Below are 20,000 nucleotides of genomic sequence, written 5' to 3'. Positions count from 1 at the left end.
TTTCTGCTTGCTCCCAAAGACCGACCACAGAAAGAGCGAACCCGAGACATCTGCTACAGAAGTGCTTGTACTGACTACGACACCAGCTGAATCAGCGTGACTGGGAACCTGTAAGAAAGACGGGAAGACGTCCACACACACACACGCGGCGCCATGTGTGCCTCATCCTTCCTCCATCCTGTGGGCTGCTTTATATTTCCACCCTGAAACCTGACCACCTCACCCAATTTGCTTGTCGTTTCCTGATTATGAGGCACCCCGTAAATTGAAGAGCGCAAATCTACACCACCGCACAGGACACGGGCCGCAAGCATTTTCGTCTCCATCGTAACATGCAACCCGAGAGTATTGAGATTGTACCTGCAATTATCGGGACATTAAGAACCCCACGTTAAGCCCAGGACAACATTATTTTATTCCTCGACAAATTGTTGGTTGTTCTGCAGAAGTTCACGACTTCCTTCTATGAAAGGATTTGCATCGCGTTATAATAAATACTGGCAAAACAGGCAGCGTGTGCATTCAAAGATTTATTCGTAGATTGTTGCCAGTGATATGGAAGAGTTAGATGTTTAGGCCAGAAAACTCGTCTATTTTCTGAAAAGTGTCATTGGAGGCACAAGTAAGGGGGTTACAGATGTGAACAGTGCGTACAGGCTGGATTATGGACATATGTAATCGCTTACAGCGCCGAGGGCCAGGTCAGGGTATCAGTTCTCATCAGGGTATCAGTCAGGGTATCAGTAACATCACCCCCAAGTTGGCTCTTCTACTATGCCTAACTGCACTTCATCTCTTTATTTATTTTTTTAGCAATTTTATCTACGCGTTCCCGCTGACCACAAGCCAGATTATCCGAATATGCATTTACAGATAGGGTCGGGAGAGAACGTTCCCTAGCTTCCAATGATAGCAGTGAACGTTTCTGCCTTCAAGGAAAAAAAAACCCATTGCAACCAGGCTAATTCAAAAGGCACGCCATATCGAGAACTGTGGAACTTTTCGCGAGAGGAATAGGAAAAAAAAATGTCAAGATTGTCCGTCGTGCCCCACCTTAGGAAAACGAGCAGCGGAATGGACCAGCCGTGCGAGTTCAGTAGCCAGGGTTTCAGCAGACTGTTTTCGGTGGTGTCTAAGCGCAAAGCAGTCGCATCGTCTCCACGAAGCTGGCTTCACGTGTTGTCCTCCTCGATCCCGAGTACACAAGGCAACGCTTCTATTCTTCGACCACGCATTGTCCGTCGCCACTGCGGTGTAGGATCTCTTGCCAGCGAGGAGTCCTGAGTACACTGCATACGTTTCACTGATTTCATGTACTGAAATTTAGCACCCTCGAAAATTTCGAGAAGTTATTTGACATGTTCAGCGCTGGCAAACAAAAGAGGCGACACCACAACACGCTAACTCACACTATTTAATTTCCAGGAAACAGGATTCTATTCATTCACGCACAGTGGCACCACCAGTCCACACACTATAGCCAACCAAATACGCTCTCTCTATTTACGAGGCCAACTGATGGTTCACTGATGGTCACTCTTGCGAGTGTTAGCTTGGGCTTCGGTAATTTTTCACGCGTCTTTTTCTTTGTGCTTCGCCAGAGCCGTGCAAGAACCATGCATTGGTATGCAATCGCAATCCAAACAATGTACACAGAAATGACCGTAATTATTCTACTTAATGACGTTTAACCAGTGTTTGCGTAGATGGTCGTTAAAGAGTCTGACCTGTATAACTATTTCAACCGGATAGCGGAACTCGTAAACCACTGTTTGTACACACTGAGCAAGGGCCGAATATGTTTTCCAGTTCCGTTTACCGACAACCTCCCCTCCCCCCCAAAAAAAAGTCACAGATTTTCCGCAGAGGTCAAGCGATGAACGCGATATCAACAAATTGAACGGTCACGCACAGAATGGAAAGCAGTTCAAAACGTGTGCCTTGTTTCTCACGCACAAATGACGCCCGAAACGTACTCACAGGTGCGAAGGCACGCGAATAAGCGTCTCATTTGTTACTTCGCTGTGTCTGAAAAGCGGGCCCTTTCCGCAAACTGAGGCTGTGCAACGATTGCAGTGACCATTGTGCGCCCGGTAACTACAGCAGAATCTTTGCGGGTAAAGCGCGAGGGCAGCCAAGACGTACGATCCTCCTCTCCTCGCCACCACGAGATAATGGTGCGCGAGGGAGCATTGCTCCTCTTCTCTAAGCCGAGCGAAATACGCGAAGGAGATTGGAGCGGGCGCCGCCGCGCGATGTGGTGACGCGCGTTCACTGCGCCATCTTCCTGATAATGCTGAAAACACGATAGTCCTCCCCCTCCCCCCCCCCCCAAGATGCCCTCTAACAGCGGTAAGTGGTAGATACGAATAGCTTGCCGTTTGAACGTTCAAGGAGGTGCCTCTCGGTGACTCAGTGGTTAACGCCTCGCACTCAGAACGTGGAGGTCCCATGGTCAATTCCGCTCGCCGGAGTTTTATCTTTCTGGAACTTTTTTTTTTTTGCGTTTTCATATATACCGATACGTATACATATATGGTGCATGAAATCGACGCCGACACCGAGATCCAGACGAGAGTGGCCCTACAATTGCTTTCGCAATAAAATGACAATACTAAACGTGATCTTTAATGCAGTAACAATGGGCCTGTAACTCCTAATATGCGTACGTAATACTTACATTCACCAAGAAAAAGTACGTGTGGTTCGAGCAGGATCATTTCCCACAGGTGAAGAGCAGGTTCAATGGTTCTAGGGGCAGAGCCTATATGTTTTCTACATAAATGTTGTACCCGACTTGCGAAGCTGTGAATATAGATATTTACAGGCTCGCTCGGCAGTTAATCTTGCCAGCTCATCTGACTAGTTATGCACTGATTTGTATCGTCACATGGTTTCTACCCCAATCGTAATTATATTGTGGTTTTCAGACGTTAAATCCCGGATAATAATACCGAAGTGCCGGTCCCATGCGCGTTCGTTCTGGTATAATTCATGTTTGCCAAAATTTATAGCTTCGCCCTTTCGACTAAACCGACCACTATATAAATAACATTCACAAAAACAGCGTTTATTTTTATCAGCACATCAGTGAAGGATGTGGGTGAAGGACTGTACGCAGAGGCACCTTCGCTACAACAAAACGGTCACCAGTAGCAACCTAAAAAGGCCAATCAACAGGCTTCGACATTTTTTTTTCACACCACCCAAAGAAGCTCGGTAATTCGTAGAGTAGACCGCGTCGATCACGTTTTGCGAATTTTACGGCGCTATGCGCCGCGCTGGGCCTCCATTTTCAAAAAACGATTCCCGTCTGCCTTTTGTATACGCTTGACCAATCCTCCTTTCACGCGCAGTGACGCCGCTACCGGTCGATGACTTGACGAAGCACGCAGCTCGTCAATTGGTCTAAACCAGTTACGACGACGGTCTACGCCTTCCCCTCCCGGGAAATTTTTAAAACCACTCGATTCTCGGCCGATCCCCCATAGTGGGTATGCGCCACTACCTATAGCTGAACAACAACAACAACATTTTTGCTGCAGCATGTTCGCAAAGTGAAGGTGTACATATTTTTCTTTATGACAATTTTTGGTCATTGGACTTGTTAACTGGCCCTTTAACAAACCAAATCATACGGAGAGCGAGCAAAATGTTCATTGATACAGAAAAGCTGAGAGCTAGGCCTGAATTCATGTTCGAGCCTTGAACTCGGCGATTATGCGAGACGCCTCAGTGGAGCGCTCCGGAAATTTCGACCACCTGGCGTTCTTTACCGTGCGCCCAAATCTGAGCACACAGGCCTACAGCATTTTCTCCTCCATCGAAAACACAGCCGCCGCAGCCGGGATTTGATCCCGTGACCTGCGGGTCAGCAGCCAAGCACCTTAGCCACTAGAGCGACGGGGTCAGGCATAGCCTCCTATATAGAAGTATATAGGAGGCTATGGGTGAGGCCAAGGTCTCCGCACGGGACCTAAACGACCAACGAGGACACGTCATCAGAACTAGGGAGGTGATTTGTAGCCAGACGATTCGTGGCAGAGGGACTCCCGCCTTGCTGAGTTCGAGCCTGGAAACACTGGTTCTGGTCAATAAAAGTTCATTTCAATTAATCAGACTGGAACAACGTTTTCACATTCATCTTCACGTCACGACGCTTTGTGTCCAGTAGCTGTGTGAATAAATAACATGCACCTTGCTTAAGTTACCTCTTAAGTACCATTCCATATCATGCCAATTGTGAACCACGATATATTTTTTTGCCCGTAATATCCTTCCTAAACCCTTGATGTACGAATAAGGGAAACAACGCGGATCGTCACTTCAAGGGATTCAAGAAAATGTGTGAGGCAGGATTTGAAGCAATGACTTCTGAAATGTAATTGACTTCATTTTTTTTTTCAGAACGTTGGTCACATAACTGTAAGTCACGCCAATAATTGCGTCGCAGTTCAAGAGCGCAAGGTAACGCGAGAAGGGTACTGCACGGAAGCGATCCGACCACTCTTCAGTTTAGGCGCTTCTGGGACATTTCGAGCCCGACGACCACGCATAGCGCGCGCCATTATTCAACATTTCCTGTCAATATATTTTTTTTCATTCCATTTATCTCCGCTGCAGTATAGGCCACGCACAGATCGCGCCGATAAGACGGCCACGGCCGATTTCGTGACGTAACGGCGGAACATGATAGCGGACCACAGCAGTGCATGCGCCGATATCGTGGCATTGGTGTGAAAAAGCCACGGGTGGGCGGCCGACCTCCATTTTGTACTATCGCTGCCAGTCGCGCTGCGCCATTTGCGACGGCAGTTGGGCGCCATATGTAATGGCTTGCCACGATGTTCACGCACGGGGCGTGTAGTAGTACGTGCGAGTCGCGTTGTCCTTGAACTTTTTTGCCGCGTGGACTTCACCTCGACTTACGGAACTTCGGACAACGACCTGCGTCGCCTAGCGATTCCCCGAGGACCACCGCGAGCTTCGTTGTCGGCATCGCATGCAAAAACAAAAGATGAGCGCCCCCCATTGCAAGCCGGCAAGGTGTGGGAGCGTGTCCACCGGACACCGCTCGCTATAGTTTCTTAGCTCAACCGAAATTTTTAAGTTGCGTGAACCTTTAGCGGAATGGGTTCCTTGGACAGTGCTCCCACTTCGGGTATACCCGTGGACAACATGCGCGTGTCAGGCGGAGCTCGTGGTTAGTCAGGCAGATAAGACAGGTAGCTTTGTCAGCTGTTGTCCACGGGAGGAATACCCCTCCGGGATGCGCGCTGCGTCTCCGAGGCCATCATTTCGAGGCAGTCTTCTTGTACTGGTTCGGAATGGGTTTTCGCGGGCCGCTGTTTGGCACCCTGGTGTTTTATTTTTTCTTTGCCCCGCCGGCTATTCGATCCCACACCTGGAGGGCTCCAACGTCTGAACTTCTGCCACGTCTGAAGGCTGCACAACGCTTCGCATCGGGACGTGCTGCGGGTGGACTATTGGTTGGTTAACCTCCTTTTTTTTCCCCTAACAGTTCAATCGTGCTCGTCGTAGCCTTTTAACAAGTTCCGCAAATGCGGTGCAGTGTAAGCGTACAATTCTTTTTTTTTGCTTGTTTTGCGCTTAACGGTCATAATTTCAGTTAACACGCACAAACATCGCAGTGCTTTAACTACTACGGGGTTGTCAGGAATCATTGTCAACTCTAAGCTTACGTATTGATAACGAGAACCTGTCTTTCGGTGACCAGTATACCAAAGCACGAAATGGAGCGATATCATAACACTAAACCCTATTCGTGTACATCCTTTCCGTAACTTGCCAAAGGATACTATCCATTTCAATTGGCCAGGCTTTTCCTTTTTTTTATTTTGTTGTTCGAGTGTGCCCTTTGCCTTAATGCTTCCCTTTTTTTCATAACTTCGACTTCCTTCGTTGGACCCGAGAGCCGTGGTCTCGTGCCCTAGCTTTATCTGTGAGACTGCCTTTTTTTTTTCTGCACGCTCTCGTAGGCAAACAATATTTTTTGTTCAAGGAGTGCTGACTCATTCGCACGCCCCGTGCCTCGTCGGCGTATCTTCCGTGCTATCGCCGACGGTCTTTACGTTATCACCAAGAATCTTCCGACAAGTCCTTATTGGCGGACCTGCTGCCGGCCTTGCATCGAGTAAGCATGTCTCTCGTATCTCAGTAGTTTAACGTGTATGGCCACATCGCTTCTAGAATCTAGCTTATCCGTTAATCGCATCCATTGTTCTTTAAACCTAGGATTAATACGGGCGTTTTCAAGGGTGTAAGTTGTTTTTGAATATCTCCCACCGTAGCGACTCGGCAGCTTACTACGTAGCAATGATATAAACTAGCACGTGCACATAGGCTCTGCGGTCATGGTTGCCTTTCATTGTGGGCGCGTGTTACAGTCGACACCTCCGCGTTACGTCGCCTCATTTCGTGGCCTGTAGATGAGGTGTCGTGTCGATTTCCTAGAAAGTGTGTCCGTAACGTGCAACTGCGCACCCTATCCTTAAACGCGTAGCCGAACGTACACGTCTAGTATTGAGGCGTTCTAATGCGTTCATGTGGTTGGGTGTTTAGCGTTTTGGACACGTGCAGCACAGTCTGAAAATGAGTTATGTAGTAAATGAACTTTTATTTGCGCTTGCCTGTTACCGTGTTTCAATATATCGCACCATTGCCAACTTGCATTGCCTGCTCACATTTTAAAAGTGATTTTGTGCGTAAGATTTGTTCAGTGGTCGCGCTGCGTTCTGCTGTCATACTCGTATTACTTTTGTGTCTCTGCTGTGACAGGACGTCGTGTAGTGTATTCGTCGCATATACCGTGTTCATGTAAACTATTACAAGAGATGACACTGCATTTCGTTTGTCTTCGTGCTAAGTGAACGGGCTTGCACCTGCAGATCTGCCTTGCTGCTTATTTGTGCATTATTTGTATTTCCATTGCTGTTAATTTCATGTATTCTGTAATTCGTGTAAAGGAGTATTCGGGATATACCCCGCGCTATAAACGCGCGAACTCTCCAAAAGTAAAGCATATGCGCCGTCACGCTCAGAAAGTTGCATCGTGGTGGCATTCCTTGAACCAATGTTTCTGTGGCGCTGCCAAACGTTGCATTTCATAAAACATCTGTAATCGAACACGGGTTTCTAAATGTGCATCAGATTTTTTCTAAACTACTTCTTTTGTATTGGTGCTGCCATACGTTTCTGGTGCAACTTTTACCAAGGCGCAACAAGTTGCAAACACTAGAGCAATCGGTCTAGAGCATTGTTGGGGTGTCCGTATAACGTGGTGATTAGCTTATTAATTTGCGTAAGCACATTGCCACATCAATTCACTTTTCTGCGGTCTTGTGTGTGGGGGGGGGGGGAGTCTTCGGCATTACCATACATGTTTCCTCCAAACTTTGACAGTGATTATTAAATACTACGTTCAGAAAAGGCATATTATTGGGGCATTAGCGGTAGCGTGTAGGTCTATAACCGGGGTTATTTTTGTTTTGATCGATAATCTTTTTCATTATCGCTTCAATTGCTTACATCCCAGATTCTGGCAGCTCTCAAATAACCCCGGAAACTTGTATTTTCCGCGCAAATTTTCCTGAATTTATTTCTTAAAGTCCACGAAGCATTGAACAGGCGCACGCTCGAATTAACGCCCCTGCTCGAGCGCTTCACATCCAGGTTGAACCAAACCATGACTACATTCGTTTATCGCCACATTGTACAGTTTACCATGTTGGACTGTACAATAACCTAGCTGGTGTTAGAGGCTAAGTAGGCGTCTGCTATCTCAGTCTAATCTGGCGCATATCATTGCTTTAACGTTCGACGGGTTCCTGTCCATGGAGTGTAGCGAGTGGTGATCGTCGGGCCTCGCGAGGACCTCCTGCTTATATGCTTATAAATTATCTCTCCCCGCTCACGACTTACTACCCCGTGCTTATCGTCGCGTGAGCTGCAGGTTTTATTCCGCAACCATCGTTTACCTCGGTACTGAGCCGTGCAGCGGTCGGCTGTTATAGTTCTTGAGTGGTGGGTTCGCCGGCACGAAGCCATTTAAGATTTCTCATGCTTAAAGGAATTTCTGTTGTCTTTAAATGAACACAACCGGTACAACTTCAGCTTGCTATGAGGGCTAGATTCTGAGGTTAGCGGAGGTGGCATGCAACTTTGTAATTAACACGTTAATGCAAGCACAAGTATTTAATTACCAGTTGCGGCACAGCTATAGCATTCAAAACATTGTGGCTATACGCATACGTGCGATTCCCGCTAATGTGCGGTTAATACGATCTCTTATGACCTTTTTACTTTTATCGTGGCTAGATTTAACTGGAACACTCTGTATATAGAAAATGCCATGTGCGAACTATTTTGGCTAAGTACTTGACCTTGAGTTCCTGTGATGGAACGGTAGATGGCAATGCAAACGCCATATATAAACCGCATAGGCATGTACATGTTTCTGCGATCATTTCATTAGTGTTGCTAACTATACCATCGTAGCAGTAATAGCACCTTTATCATTACCACTATAAACGAGCTTTGCTAAGCGTGAGTTTAACTTGAAGTGAGACTGAGGTGACTGTAGAGCTGGTACTGAATTTGACGGCCAACACTTCACTATCTTCACTAAATGTTTAATGCTTTTTGTGACATCTAAATATCTAGTACAATGGGCGGTTGATTTCATTGGTGGGAATACATCCTCAAACTGCGGTCTTGCAAATACGAACACAAGGGAACAGGGCGACAAAAAGTACATTTGGGTTCTGGTCTCCAGTCCTCGTGTTTAATGTGCCCACCCACTTCCCAACTAATTGGCTGTTATTCGGCGACTGCTTTTGCAGCTAGATATTTTGTTTCGTCGCGCTTTATAGGGTGAAAACTAGATCTCCTACAGAGTGTCCAGTGAACTTGCCAATGTTTCCCAGCATAAAGCCCAGCCAATTCACTTGATTCAGTAGAACCGCCCAGCCACGGTGGTCTAGTGGCTAAGGTACTCGGCTGCTGACCCACCAGTCACGGGTTCGAATCCCGGCTGCGGCGGCTGCATTACCGATGGAGGCGGAAATGTATGCCCGTGTGCTCAGATTTGGGTGCACGTTAAAGAACCCCAGGTGGGCGAAATTTCCGGAGCCCTCCACTACGGTGTCTCTCATAATCATGTGGTGGTTTTGGGACGTTAAACCCCACATATCAATCAATCAAGTAGAACCATTGTCCGTTTTGTCGTTGCAGTTCCGCAAGTGCCAGGTGCAACCGGTGCTACTAACCGCGGACGAGGAGCACACGCTCAACGAGTTTCATCGCCGGCAATTCGTCGGGGACCACCGCAAGCGCCGTAGTTTACTGCGAGCTTCAACAATGGCATCGAATTCAGTGAGTCCGCTAACCAGGCTGGCGAGGCTCTTCGGGGTCTTCTCCCACGGCGGAAGCGCACGCGTACAGGTTGAGCGAACACTAGGCAGGTAACTCGGGCAGCTTCTTCCGTCGTGGCTGTAAGAACCATTTTTTTTTCTCGTCAGCCTATCACATTTCAGAGAACCGGCGTCTTGTTCATATTTCACCTATTGCCCGTCGCGCATACCCACTGCGTGGTTTTCGCCGAAGAATACCAGCGTCTACTTCAATCGGCACAGCATCGTCGTCGACCCACGTTAGTTTTTTTTCGCTCTCTTCTCGACTTTAAACTTGTCCTCGTCTGTTCTGTTCTGTTCTGTTTTAACTGTTTTGCTGTGGAGAGGTTGAGGTGCCTATTGCCTCGGCTACTCCATATCACAAAGTTCTGCAGCGAAAAATAAAATAATAATACAGAACGGTACCAAAAAAATTAACAATACGGAAAAGAAAAAAAGGAAAAAAACACATAATAGCACACTGAAACCAGTTCAAATAACATGCCAATACACAGTTTTCTTCACGCAGTTCACAGTCATAAACTACTTACACGCACACCTTACTACTCTAGTGTCAGTATATACATGACCACATTTTACATAATACCCATCTCTGGCTGTCAGTCATAGGCGCTTGTCCAGTCCGGTCTCCACTAAAAAGTCTGTCAGGAAGATTATTGCCTTTTTCTGGAGATGCATCTCAGGCCATGGTCCAAGTAGTTTCTTTATTGTGAGGGGCCGTCTGTGCAAACTTGCTGATTTGTTCTTTAATTTTTCTCTTTCATTCGCGTATTTAACGCACTCCAAAAGAATATGGCCAACATTTTCTTCTGCATGACCACAATGGCATTCCGGTGAGTTTGATCGATGTATCTTGTGCAGGAAGCTGTTTGTGTATGCTACTTCATATCGAAGTCGGTGGATCAATGTCTCTAGGTGTCGTGGGAGGTCTGTCGCTATGGAAAATTTTCTGTGTGGATCGACTTCATAAAGTATCGTTTCCATTGATTTAGGGCTCTCAAACCACTTCTCCATTGAACAATGGTTAGCTCCTTGCGATATAAAATGTCGAATATCCGCCCCAGACATAGGGATTGTGCAATCCCGTCCTTCCTTCAATGCTTTCTTCGCGAGACTATCAGCATCTTCATTTCCCTTTATTCCAATGTGGCTGGGTATCCATTGGAATACGATGTTGTGACCCTGCGATGAGGCATATTCCACAGTTTCTGCGATACATTGTGCTATTTCACCATTTTTGTAAGGTGATCTCACATTTCTGATTAGCTGAAGAGCAGGTTTGCTATCAGTGCATATCACCCATTTTCGTGGCTCGGGATTCTCGCAGATAAGCTTAACTGCTTCAAAGATAGCCACCAATTCTGCTGTCGTCGATGAAGATTTGTGCGATAATTTGTACATCTTCTTTTTCTGAATTTCAGGTATAAAGACCGCACAGGCTGACGCTTCTTCTGTGCATGATCCGTCTGTATATATCTTCGTTTTTTCATTATGCATTACATGAAGCTGATGAAGTACCAACTGTGCCGCTACTAGAGGTGCCATGTCTGCTTTCTTCTCTATGCCGTCTATTTCACGGATAACGTTGAGAAGTGGCAACGTCCAAGGTGGTTTTGAAGGTTTCCATTGTTTAAATTCTGGTACTACTGCTTGAAATGATGATATAGTATCCTGTAGTCTCGTTGCCGTCCTTTGCGTTAGTGCGCCAGTTAAAAAATGACTTTCATGTTGCGTGAAAATTCTAATTAAATTTCGAGATGTTTCTTTAGTTCGGAGTACTGCCAAAGGTGGCTGTCGAGCCTCCGCATACACTAAAGCACTGGAAGTTGACCATGGTAAACCCAGACATACCCTCAAGCTCCTTGCCAATAACAAGTGAAGTCTCCTTTCGGTGGAGGCTGGGAGTCCGTCCAGCAGAGGCAGTGAGTAAGTTACGATGGGGCGTATCCAGGCAACATGTAGGGCTAATAACGACTCTGTAGTACCACCCCATTTGGCCCCGCAGAGATGCCGGAGGATTCGAATGGCCTGATTCACTTTTTGTTCCAGGGACTGTACATGAGGCGACCATGTTAGTCTCCGGTCTAAAATTACTCCCAAGAATTTGAGTTTTAACCATTTGAATAGGCTGATTTTGCACAATAATCTGGAAATTTCCAGGTCTTTTTAATGTAAACGGAAGTATGGCTGTTTTAGCCAGACTCAGTGCCATACCTTTTTTTTTAGAAAATGGTCTACATAATCCAATCCTTCCTGTAGAGTTTGTTGTACATCCAAAAACGATGGACCAGACGTCCATATACTTATATCATCAGCATATACTGAACATCTGATGTTAGGTGGAAGATTATACGGGAGCTGCGCCATGACTGCATTAAAGAGAGTAGGGCTTAGCACGCTGCCCTGTGGCACTCCTTGCTTGACGACATGTTCTGACGTTGGGCCCTCCTGCGTAACTACAAAAATTTTCCGGTGCTTCAGGAAGTCAGCGATCCAACGCAGTATCTTGCCCTTGAATCCCTGTAACGCCAGGCCTTCCAGAACGTGAACGTGACTCACTGTGTCGTATGCTCGGTGGACATCAAGGAATACAGCGACAGTGATGTTTCCTTGCGTTCGTTGGTTTTCCACATCTGTGACCAAATCCAGAATGCAGTCCATTGTGCATCTACCTCTTCTGAAGCCGGCTATGCTTTCTGGTAGATTTTTTATGTCTTGCCACCATAAAATTCGTTCATTGATCATTTTTTCCATCACTTTTGAAAAACAACTTGTCAAACTAACCTGCCTAAACGAGTCCAACTGCATAGGGCTCTTCCCTGGCTTTAACAACGGTACTACTTTTGATATCTTCCAACTTTCCGGAACTTTTTCTTCTTGCCAACTTTTATTATAGATGTCCAACAGGTGTAATTTTCCTTTTTTGCACAAATTAGCAAGAGCAGCGTATGTAACTCCATCTGTTCCTGGTGAACTTGTTCGTTTTACTGAAGACAGCACATATTGGAGCTCCTCTGGTGTGAAGCTGTCATCCAGATCTGATGAACTGATCGCAGAGAACTTTGTTACAACCGCCGAAGCTGATTCTGCTGAGGATTTATATTCGCTAGTTTGGGCGGTCTCTCCATTTCTCAGTATAAGATCGCAAAATTCTTCGGCAATCACACGTTCGCTAACTCCTCGAGACAGCGCTAGAGCCTGTAGTGGTCTCGAGTGGACTACTGGCTGTCGGAGGGCGCGTACCATGTTCCACAGTTGAGGCGCCGAGGTAAATAGAGAAAGTGAGGCACATAAATCTTGCCACCTTTTGGTTGAAAGCTTCTGCAGTTGGTTATGCATTGCAGAATGTACTTTATGTGCAGCCTTGAAATCTTCTAAATTACCCGACCTCCGATATTTTCTTTCAGATCGGCGTCGTATTGCCCGAAGCCTCTCATACTCAGCGTCAACACCCGCATACCCATCTGGAACGGGTACTGCACGAGTTGCTTTTGTTAGAAAATTTTTTATCTTCGATGCATACGTTTCTGCGTCAGAACAAGTTTCAAGATTTTGTCTCTGTAGTTCTCGAAAGATTGCCCAATTTGTAATTCTTGTTGTGCGGTTATTTTTCGTTTTCTTCAACTTTGGGTGATATATGAATACTGGCAAGTGGTCACTGCCTCTTGTGTCAGCGTCTGCAGTCCAGTCTGCTCCAGCCGCTAATTCAGAGGAGCACACAGTAATGTCTAGTACGCTGCAGTAGTTATGCCCCCGTAGAAACGTCGGAGAACCATCATTTAGTATAGTGTAACCATAATCTTCGCATATTTTTACTATAGCAGATCCCCTTACACTACAACGCTCACTACCCCACAATTCATGGTGCGCGTTAAAATCACCACATATAATTATGGGATCAAGGTCAGATCTACACACTGCAGCCAACTCTGCGTATGAAACGTTTGCTTGAGGGTGCACGTAAACACTAACTACAGTTACAGTAACGTTACCAAACTTCACCTTGCATCTAACGAATTCCGGCGCATCTGTTTTTGATGTAGCCACAAGTGTCGGCGGAATATCGCGTCTCACACACAACATCACTCTGCTTTTTGCAGCAGGACGTTCTGCTTGGTACACCACATAATTGGACAAGCGAAAGTTAGTGGATACTCTTGTTTCGGAAATACACAAAATCGGAAACCCGTGCTGAGCGACGAATTTGCGAAAATCTCCACTCTTATTCTGCAAACCGTTGCAGTTCCACTGGAATATTGCACTTCTTTTGTACCAGTTAGATAGTCCGGTAGCCATGATTACGACAAGAGAAGATGCTCAACATCTAGCAGCAATTTCACTTCTGGTAAAGAACCTGCTTGTGGCAGGGATCGTAGAATCGCCTTGAGAGCCGCAAAGATTATTGGCAAAATGACTTGCTCGTTTCCGGCTGTCTCCGCCGAGATCGCATTTCTTGAAGAATTTTTCCTCAGCAAGCTGCTGTGACCCTTCCCTTTGGTAGTCAGTGGCTCCTTGGCTGTGTCTGGCCCGGCAGAAAGTTCCACTTCAGCATGTTTCTGGGCCCGGACTTCTTTGCCAACGCGATGTTTTGGTGCTGAGCGCTTCAATACTTCCGAGTAAGAGTCGTGGCGCCACTGTTTTGCATTTCTTTGTGCCGCAGGAACATCTTCAGCTATATCCGCATTAGGTGCTGGACCTCTTTGTATCTTATGGTACCCTTTTACAATTCTCTCTCTTTGTGCCGCTGATGCCAAACGGTTTCGAGAGCAGCCTGAGAACGACGCCGGATGTGGTCCAGCACAGTTGGCACACTTAGGTTGACGCTTCGAGGTGCATTCTTTGTAATCATGTGCACCCGCACATACCTTGCATCTCTTGGTTCCCCTGCAAGTCTTAGCCTTATGCCCATATCTCTGGCAGTTGTAACACCTTACCGCCGGCTCAATGTATTCCTCGACAGTGTGAACCGTAAAGCCGAGAGCAACTCTTTTTGGCAATGGCATGTCATGTCTAAACTGGAGTATTACATTACGTATGGGCTGCATTGTGGCACTTCCATCTTCATTTCTTACCCATCTCTTTTGTCGTGTGACTGAGATTACTCCAGCATCTTTAAGATATTCCAGTAGGTCATAATCACTGTGTTCGAGTGGAACATCTCTTATCTTTGCTAGGGTCTTCATGTAAGACTAAGGTATCATCACATGTACAGGCAATCCAGCCAGACTCTTGATCAGCAGCAACTTGTTTGCCGAGTACAAAGACCGTACTCCAACACAAAAACTTCCGTCTCTGTTGATTCTTGATGATGTCACTTTCTCATTGATAGCAGAGATTATCTCAGATGCTATGCGATTGGGATTCACCTTCCAGAAGGAGTCTTCGGCAGCGATTGGTCTGAACACCACCGGTATCCCCGTAGCTCGGTTCTTGTGATGGGTGACCACCGTGTAAGCTCCCTCGTCTTCCTTGGGTGCTTCTGTATCCATCTGTGTCATGTCATTAAGGGAATACGTCGATGTAGCGTCATCGATGTCAACCTCTTTCTCCTCCTCTTTACGCCTCTTCTTGCACTGCGAGGCCTCGCTGTTCTCTGTATGGGACGTCGATATTGTTGCTGAGCCTGCAGCAACTTGAAGTCGAGCGGGATGAATAAGTGGTGCTCGGATTGGCGCTAGCGGCATCTCGTTGTCCCCCATACCCGGGCTTTGCCAGGTATGAGGCACGGGCCCGCTAAGGGGCAACTCTGATCGCGATGCGTAGTGAAACTCCGACTCACCGATGTTTAGCTGCCACTCTGGAGACAGTCCACCCACCGCACACACTGTAAAAAGATCCTGAACTCAATATAATAACTGAATTAAGAGAGCGAAATGAAGCTACGGGCTTCTTCCATTCACTTCTTCTTCCTCCCTTGTCCTCGTCTGTTTTTTGAGTTCATTTGTCCTCGTCTGTTTTTTTGAGTTCATTTGTATGTGTAAAATGAACCACTACATCGTGAGATAAAATTATCTTATTAAATCAATCAATGTCGAACTCACAGGCGTTGGGAGACCTCTACTGATATCGTCGTTTCGGGGCGTTAAACCAGAGTAATCTAATCAATGATCAAGTGATCTATCCCCTTTCTTTTTTCCACTGTCTTACTACTAGCTACTTATTTCAACTTTAAAAGCGTTCCTCTTTGTCTCGCGACTTCCGTCTACCCTTCCTTTGATGGCAAATACATTTTATTAGTAGTATAGTACTACTACTACTACAATAACTAGTGCCTATCGATTGTCAGTTTCACAAGTCCCTGTCCTTCCAGCTTTCAAGTCACTACAATGTTAACATTTGCCCTCATTTCTTTTCTCACCTAGGCACGCATGGCCAGTCTTTGACGTGATCCAACATCTCTAGAGCCGTGTTTAGGGTGAGCGCCTACCATTCTTAAAAAAGACATTGTTGGTGGCTAGCTATATCTATGCTACGAATGACCCTATAGTGCTTGAAAGATGGGACGTGAGAGACGGTTGGACATGCGTATGTGCTGTGGCCTTGCGTGTTCTGTCCTTTCAACACAATGACGTCACTTTTATACTGGCTTCTGTGTGCGGTTCGATCTTCTCACGAGTCGCCCATTTTTTTTTTCACGTCGCAAGATTCGGTGTTTTTCATCTCATTCGCTCAGGCGAATGGAGAGAGTGAACTCCGCGTCTTGCGCAACATCCACGCCTCCAGGCTTCCTAAACCGGCTCGCGCAAGTCTCGCAGAAATTCTGCCTTGCTGTCGAGAGTAACGAGTGATTCCCGTGTCTTTTCAGCTCGTCAACTTCCGCTGCCCGCGAAAGTTGATTCGGCGTCCGGTCCCCGGCTGGAGCGTGCTGCCTGCCGTAGCGTGCCTTTCGAAAGTGTAAGTCCTACATTTAGAATACTGCATGCACGTTATGTGTCTCTATAGTATGCCACCATGGAGGCTTCGCAGCTAACGCATCGTGCTTCCAAGCTCGAGGACACGAGTTTGATTTCCAGCTGCGGATGCTGCACTTTGATGCATACACGCCGTCGCAGTGTACAGTCGGGGGCTGAAGCGCTGTATTTGTTAGTATGACGGATGCTATGAGCGTTTGCTTCCTCAGTCCGCATCGCGTCGCAGCAAATGTGGCTGCTTGGGATGATGCTGGCAGGAAAGTGTTCCTAAAAATTATCTGATGTGATATGTTGATGCTGGGAACGAAATGATGTTTACTATTATAGTGCTGAAAATTCTCCTTTCAGTCCGTGAGTAGTCTGCCTAAATATCAGTGCACGTTCACACTTGTTTCGGTGGTTGAACTGAAATAGTCCTCCACCACAGGCGGTGTGCCTTGTAATCGTATCGCGGCACGTAAAATTATTCAATTCTGAAATAAAAGTAATCAAAGGTTCGGGTGTCGTTGCAGCGCTACAAACTCGGTGTCGCCTGGGCCACAAGCTGCTAACAAGAGGTGATGGACAAGGGTCTGGCCACCTTTCTGGAAACGAGCAGCGCACTGAAAACGTCTCATTGGTACGAGCTTCAATAATCGGTCACATAAAAGGAGTGAAGTGTGGCGAGATAAGTGTTGAAGACGGTGGAAGACGGTGGAAGACGGTGGCATGTTTCGAAGATTACACCCTCGCCATGTTTCTCGCACCATTGTGCTGGGCACCATTATGTAACAGAACATAGGCACGGTTGTTGCAACGGTGGTGCTCCGCGACGAAACCGAATGGGGACTGACTGGGGAGGACGCAGCGAAAGGGACAAACACAACATACAAACGTGATAAATTTACCGCACACAGGACTTCTTCGAGAGGCTGGCGCTGCACCGTAAAAGCCCACGTTCGGTTGGTTTTGCCTTCCAGGTGCTTTTCATATAGTGGGTATTGCTCAGTTGGCACTAGTCTTAAACGCCCATTATACTAAGTTCTGCAGCGGCCGCTGGTACCACATGAGTCCTGTGGTGAGGGGGCAATTAAGTGGACACCAGGCAGGTATACCCTAACACTAGGTAGTCTGCCAATGTCCCCTTTCAGCGGGAGAGCCCATTCCGAATCTCCTTGCCCTACCGGCCACAAGTTTTCTGCCACCCATCTTCTGGTGCGAAACGTGGCTTTCGGAAAGCAAAGCAGCATTCGGAGTTTTCTCATTTACATGCTCAATAGTGTCGCGTTAACCGACATAAACTTCTTGTATTTAGCAGCCCCAGTGTCCATGGTCCATGTCGGGGTGGAAGCACTAAGTAGTTTTGCATTTCTTTGTTTTCGGGTCTACTCTTCTAAAAGACGGTTACTGTGTTGCAGTCCACGTCCTTCCGCGGCTTGTGTGCCATTCCCGTGGTCATGCTTGCCCACTCCGGTTTCGGTCTTCAAGCCTGATCTTCAGTGATCCTCACCTCTGAGAAGATCCTGCCCGGATCACCCGTGGGTCTCTCGGTTGGGACTGGAGACGTGGTAAGCATCGACCATGTTTTCCCACTTCCCCTTTTAACGAGCTTTGCCTCGTACCTCACGTTTCAGTTCCCGGGGGCAAGGCGGCTGCCATGTTCCTGCGTGGGTTCGTGCACGTCCCGGACCCGGAGTTCGATCGCTGTCGAGGAAGTTTCAGTGCTGTCAGTTCAACTCTTCAAGCGAAATCAGCGGCCTTCAATAGCAGCTTCACATCTCGTGAGTGTGCGCGCCAACTCGTTGAACTGGAAGTCGAGTTGTCAACAAGCATTAACTCGAATGTTCCGCGGCGTGCCCTGAAACAGTTCGATTGACGCCCGTGACACGCAGCCTTGGGTTTTGTACTTCAGATGTTTAACCATGCATACCGACATAGTATTCGAGCATAGAGATAGCATCTCGGCAACAACGCCCGCCACGTCGCGGCTGGCACCAGCTGAGGCAGTCCAGGTCATGCAGCGGAGCGTTCGTGTTAAGCTTCCTGAGTGTACATTATGGATCTTCAGGACTAAGCTTTTGAGACACAGCGTCCTAATTTCGAGACATAACTAACTTTTGCAATTTCTGTGCACTATTAAATAGTTAGAAAAAGATCGGAAACATTGAGCTAATATTAAATTAAAATTCTTGCTTCCCTGAAAGGACGCTAAAGTTTTATCCCATGAGCTTCACTCTAATAAGTTTATAAACTTCACGCTGAAATCTCGGTGCGTGCCGTAACCATCAAAATGTATTTTTCGTATATTCGTGACATTGGCTCGATTAAACTTTACCAAACTTCGTATTCTAGGTCTATGGCACCCACTGATGAAAATGTACTCCATTATCTAGCAGAAGTGAGTTAAAACCCCGCAGAATCCTACATAATTTAATACGTCATGGTGTTTAGAGTGGTTATCTCCTGGTGGCGTCTCCATTTGGGTGCATTTCTGGACTCCTCCACTGTGGCGTCTCTCATAATCATGTGATGGTTTTGGGACCTCAAACTTCCCATATCGATAAAAATCAGGTGGTGTCTTCACCCGCACTTTATTTACATTAATTTTCTCGCTTATCAAGCGTCATGTCGCGGTGGGAGTTGTGTTTTCGTGATTGTGAAAATGTACTTCACTATTACGCGAAAATTTGATTTGCTCTTTGTGTTCCTTAAAAGGGGAACTCTGCTACATTTTCAATCATATTCATATAATACAATTTTTGAATGACATTAACAGTCCTGCATAACAGCTAGGGTGGTTCATCCCAATTTTAAAATTTATAAACAAGTAAACCGAAACTTTTCATTTGCTGCAGGAAAAGGACAAGAACCAATCCTGCAGGTCTTTCACGTGCATCACGTCCTGGCCTTGCTTATTGGTAGAAGACGTCCACGGGTAATTAAGGTTGGACCTTGCTGACTGCATCCTCCTGGTGGACCTCCGTTCGGCGGCCAGCGGTGACCATGGAAGTACGTAAATTCTTCATTTTAAATGCATCTCGTCTAGGTAGATCCCACTGGTGTGGCTGGTGACGTGATTACGCGACATGGACTCCTCAGTAGAACCGAGTTTCTAAGAAATTCTGTGTAGGTCACAAAAGCTACCAAAGGATGAAACGTCACTGTTCTTACAAATCAAGCAGATTTGTGGCTTTGTCATTCAGTCTTCTCCTAAAACTTGACTCAATTTGTACTTTACCGAATGAAACTTACAACAGTGGGACAAAGACGAATGTAGCGGACCTTGATTCTTTTTTTTAAACTGTACTGTGAGAAGGATAGACGAAAAACACCTTAAATTAGCATGGTCCAAACTCACGAGCTTCTATCTACGCGTCTTGTGCTCTGCCAATCGATATACAACCATAGGCGCATTCCCATCCACTTCTTTTCATCTCCGTGGATTTCATTTCCGGGTGTAATGAAAAATATTCTTTATCAGTGCCAAGGTTCGTCAACGCTTGTTTTGCGTGTCGTGCGAGGAGAAATGGACTTTGAGACGACGCGGTAACAACACACATGACCTTTATGACAGAACACGGAAACTAAACATAGAAAACACTGAGGCAGAAAAAATACATACAATGGGACAGAGAAAACTAAGCTTGATTAACGAATGACCAATTAGAGTTCAAGTAAA

At 46.5% G+C, this 20,000-nt stretch overlaps 1 protein-coding gene across 1 annotated transcript in view; it reads left to right on the top strand.

The window, feature by feature from the left end:
- Positions 1-4,748: 4,748 nt before the first annotated feature.
- LOC119183991 (uncharacterized) overlaps positions 4,749-20,000 on the top strand; it is a 19,197-nt gene continuing 3,945 nt past the window's right edge. Inside the window, exons 1-7 of the mRNA XM_075884697.1 lie at positions 4,749-5,489; positions 9,253-9,393; positions 16,237-16,325; positions 16,855-16,961; positions 17,740-17,889; positions 17,956-18,102; positions 19,177-19,330. Coding sequence (XP_075740812.1) covers positions 5,328-5,489; positions 9,253-9,393; positions 16,237-16,325; positions 16,855-16,903 — 441 coding nt within the window. The 5' untranslated portion in view covers positions 4,749-5,327 and the 3' untranslated portion in view covers positions 16,904-16,961; positions 17,740-17,889; positions 17,956-18,102; positions 19,177-19,330. The remainder of the gene's footprint in view (positions 5,490-9,252; positions 9,394-16,236; positions 16,326-16,854; positions 16,962-17,739; positions 17,890-17,955; positions 18,103-19,176; positions 19,331-20,000) is intronic.

Source organism: Rhipicephalus microplus, unplaced genomic scaffold (genome assembly GCF_043290135.1).
Source record: "Rhipicephalus microplus isolate Deutch F79 unplaced genomic scaffold, USDA_Rmic scaffold_43, whole genome shotgun sequence".
Taxonomy (NCBI): Eukaryota; Metazoa; Arthropoda; class Arachnida; order Ixodida; family Ixodidae; genus Rhipicephalus; species Rhipicephalus microplus.
This window is presented reverse-complemented; position numbering and strand designations above follow the sequence as displayed.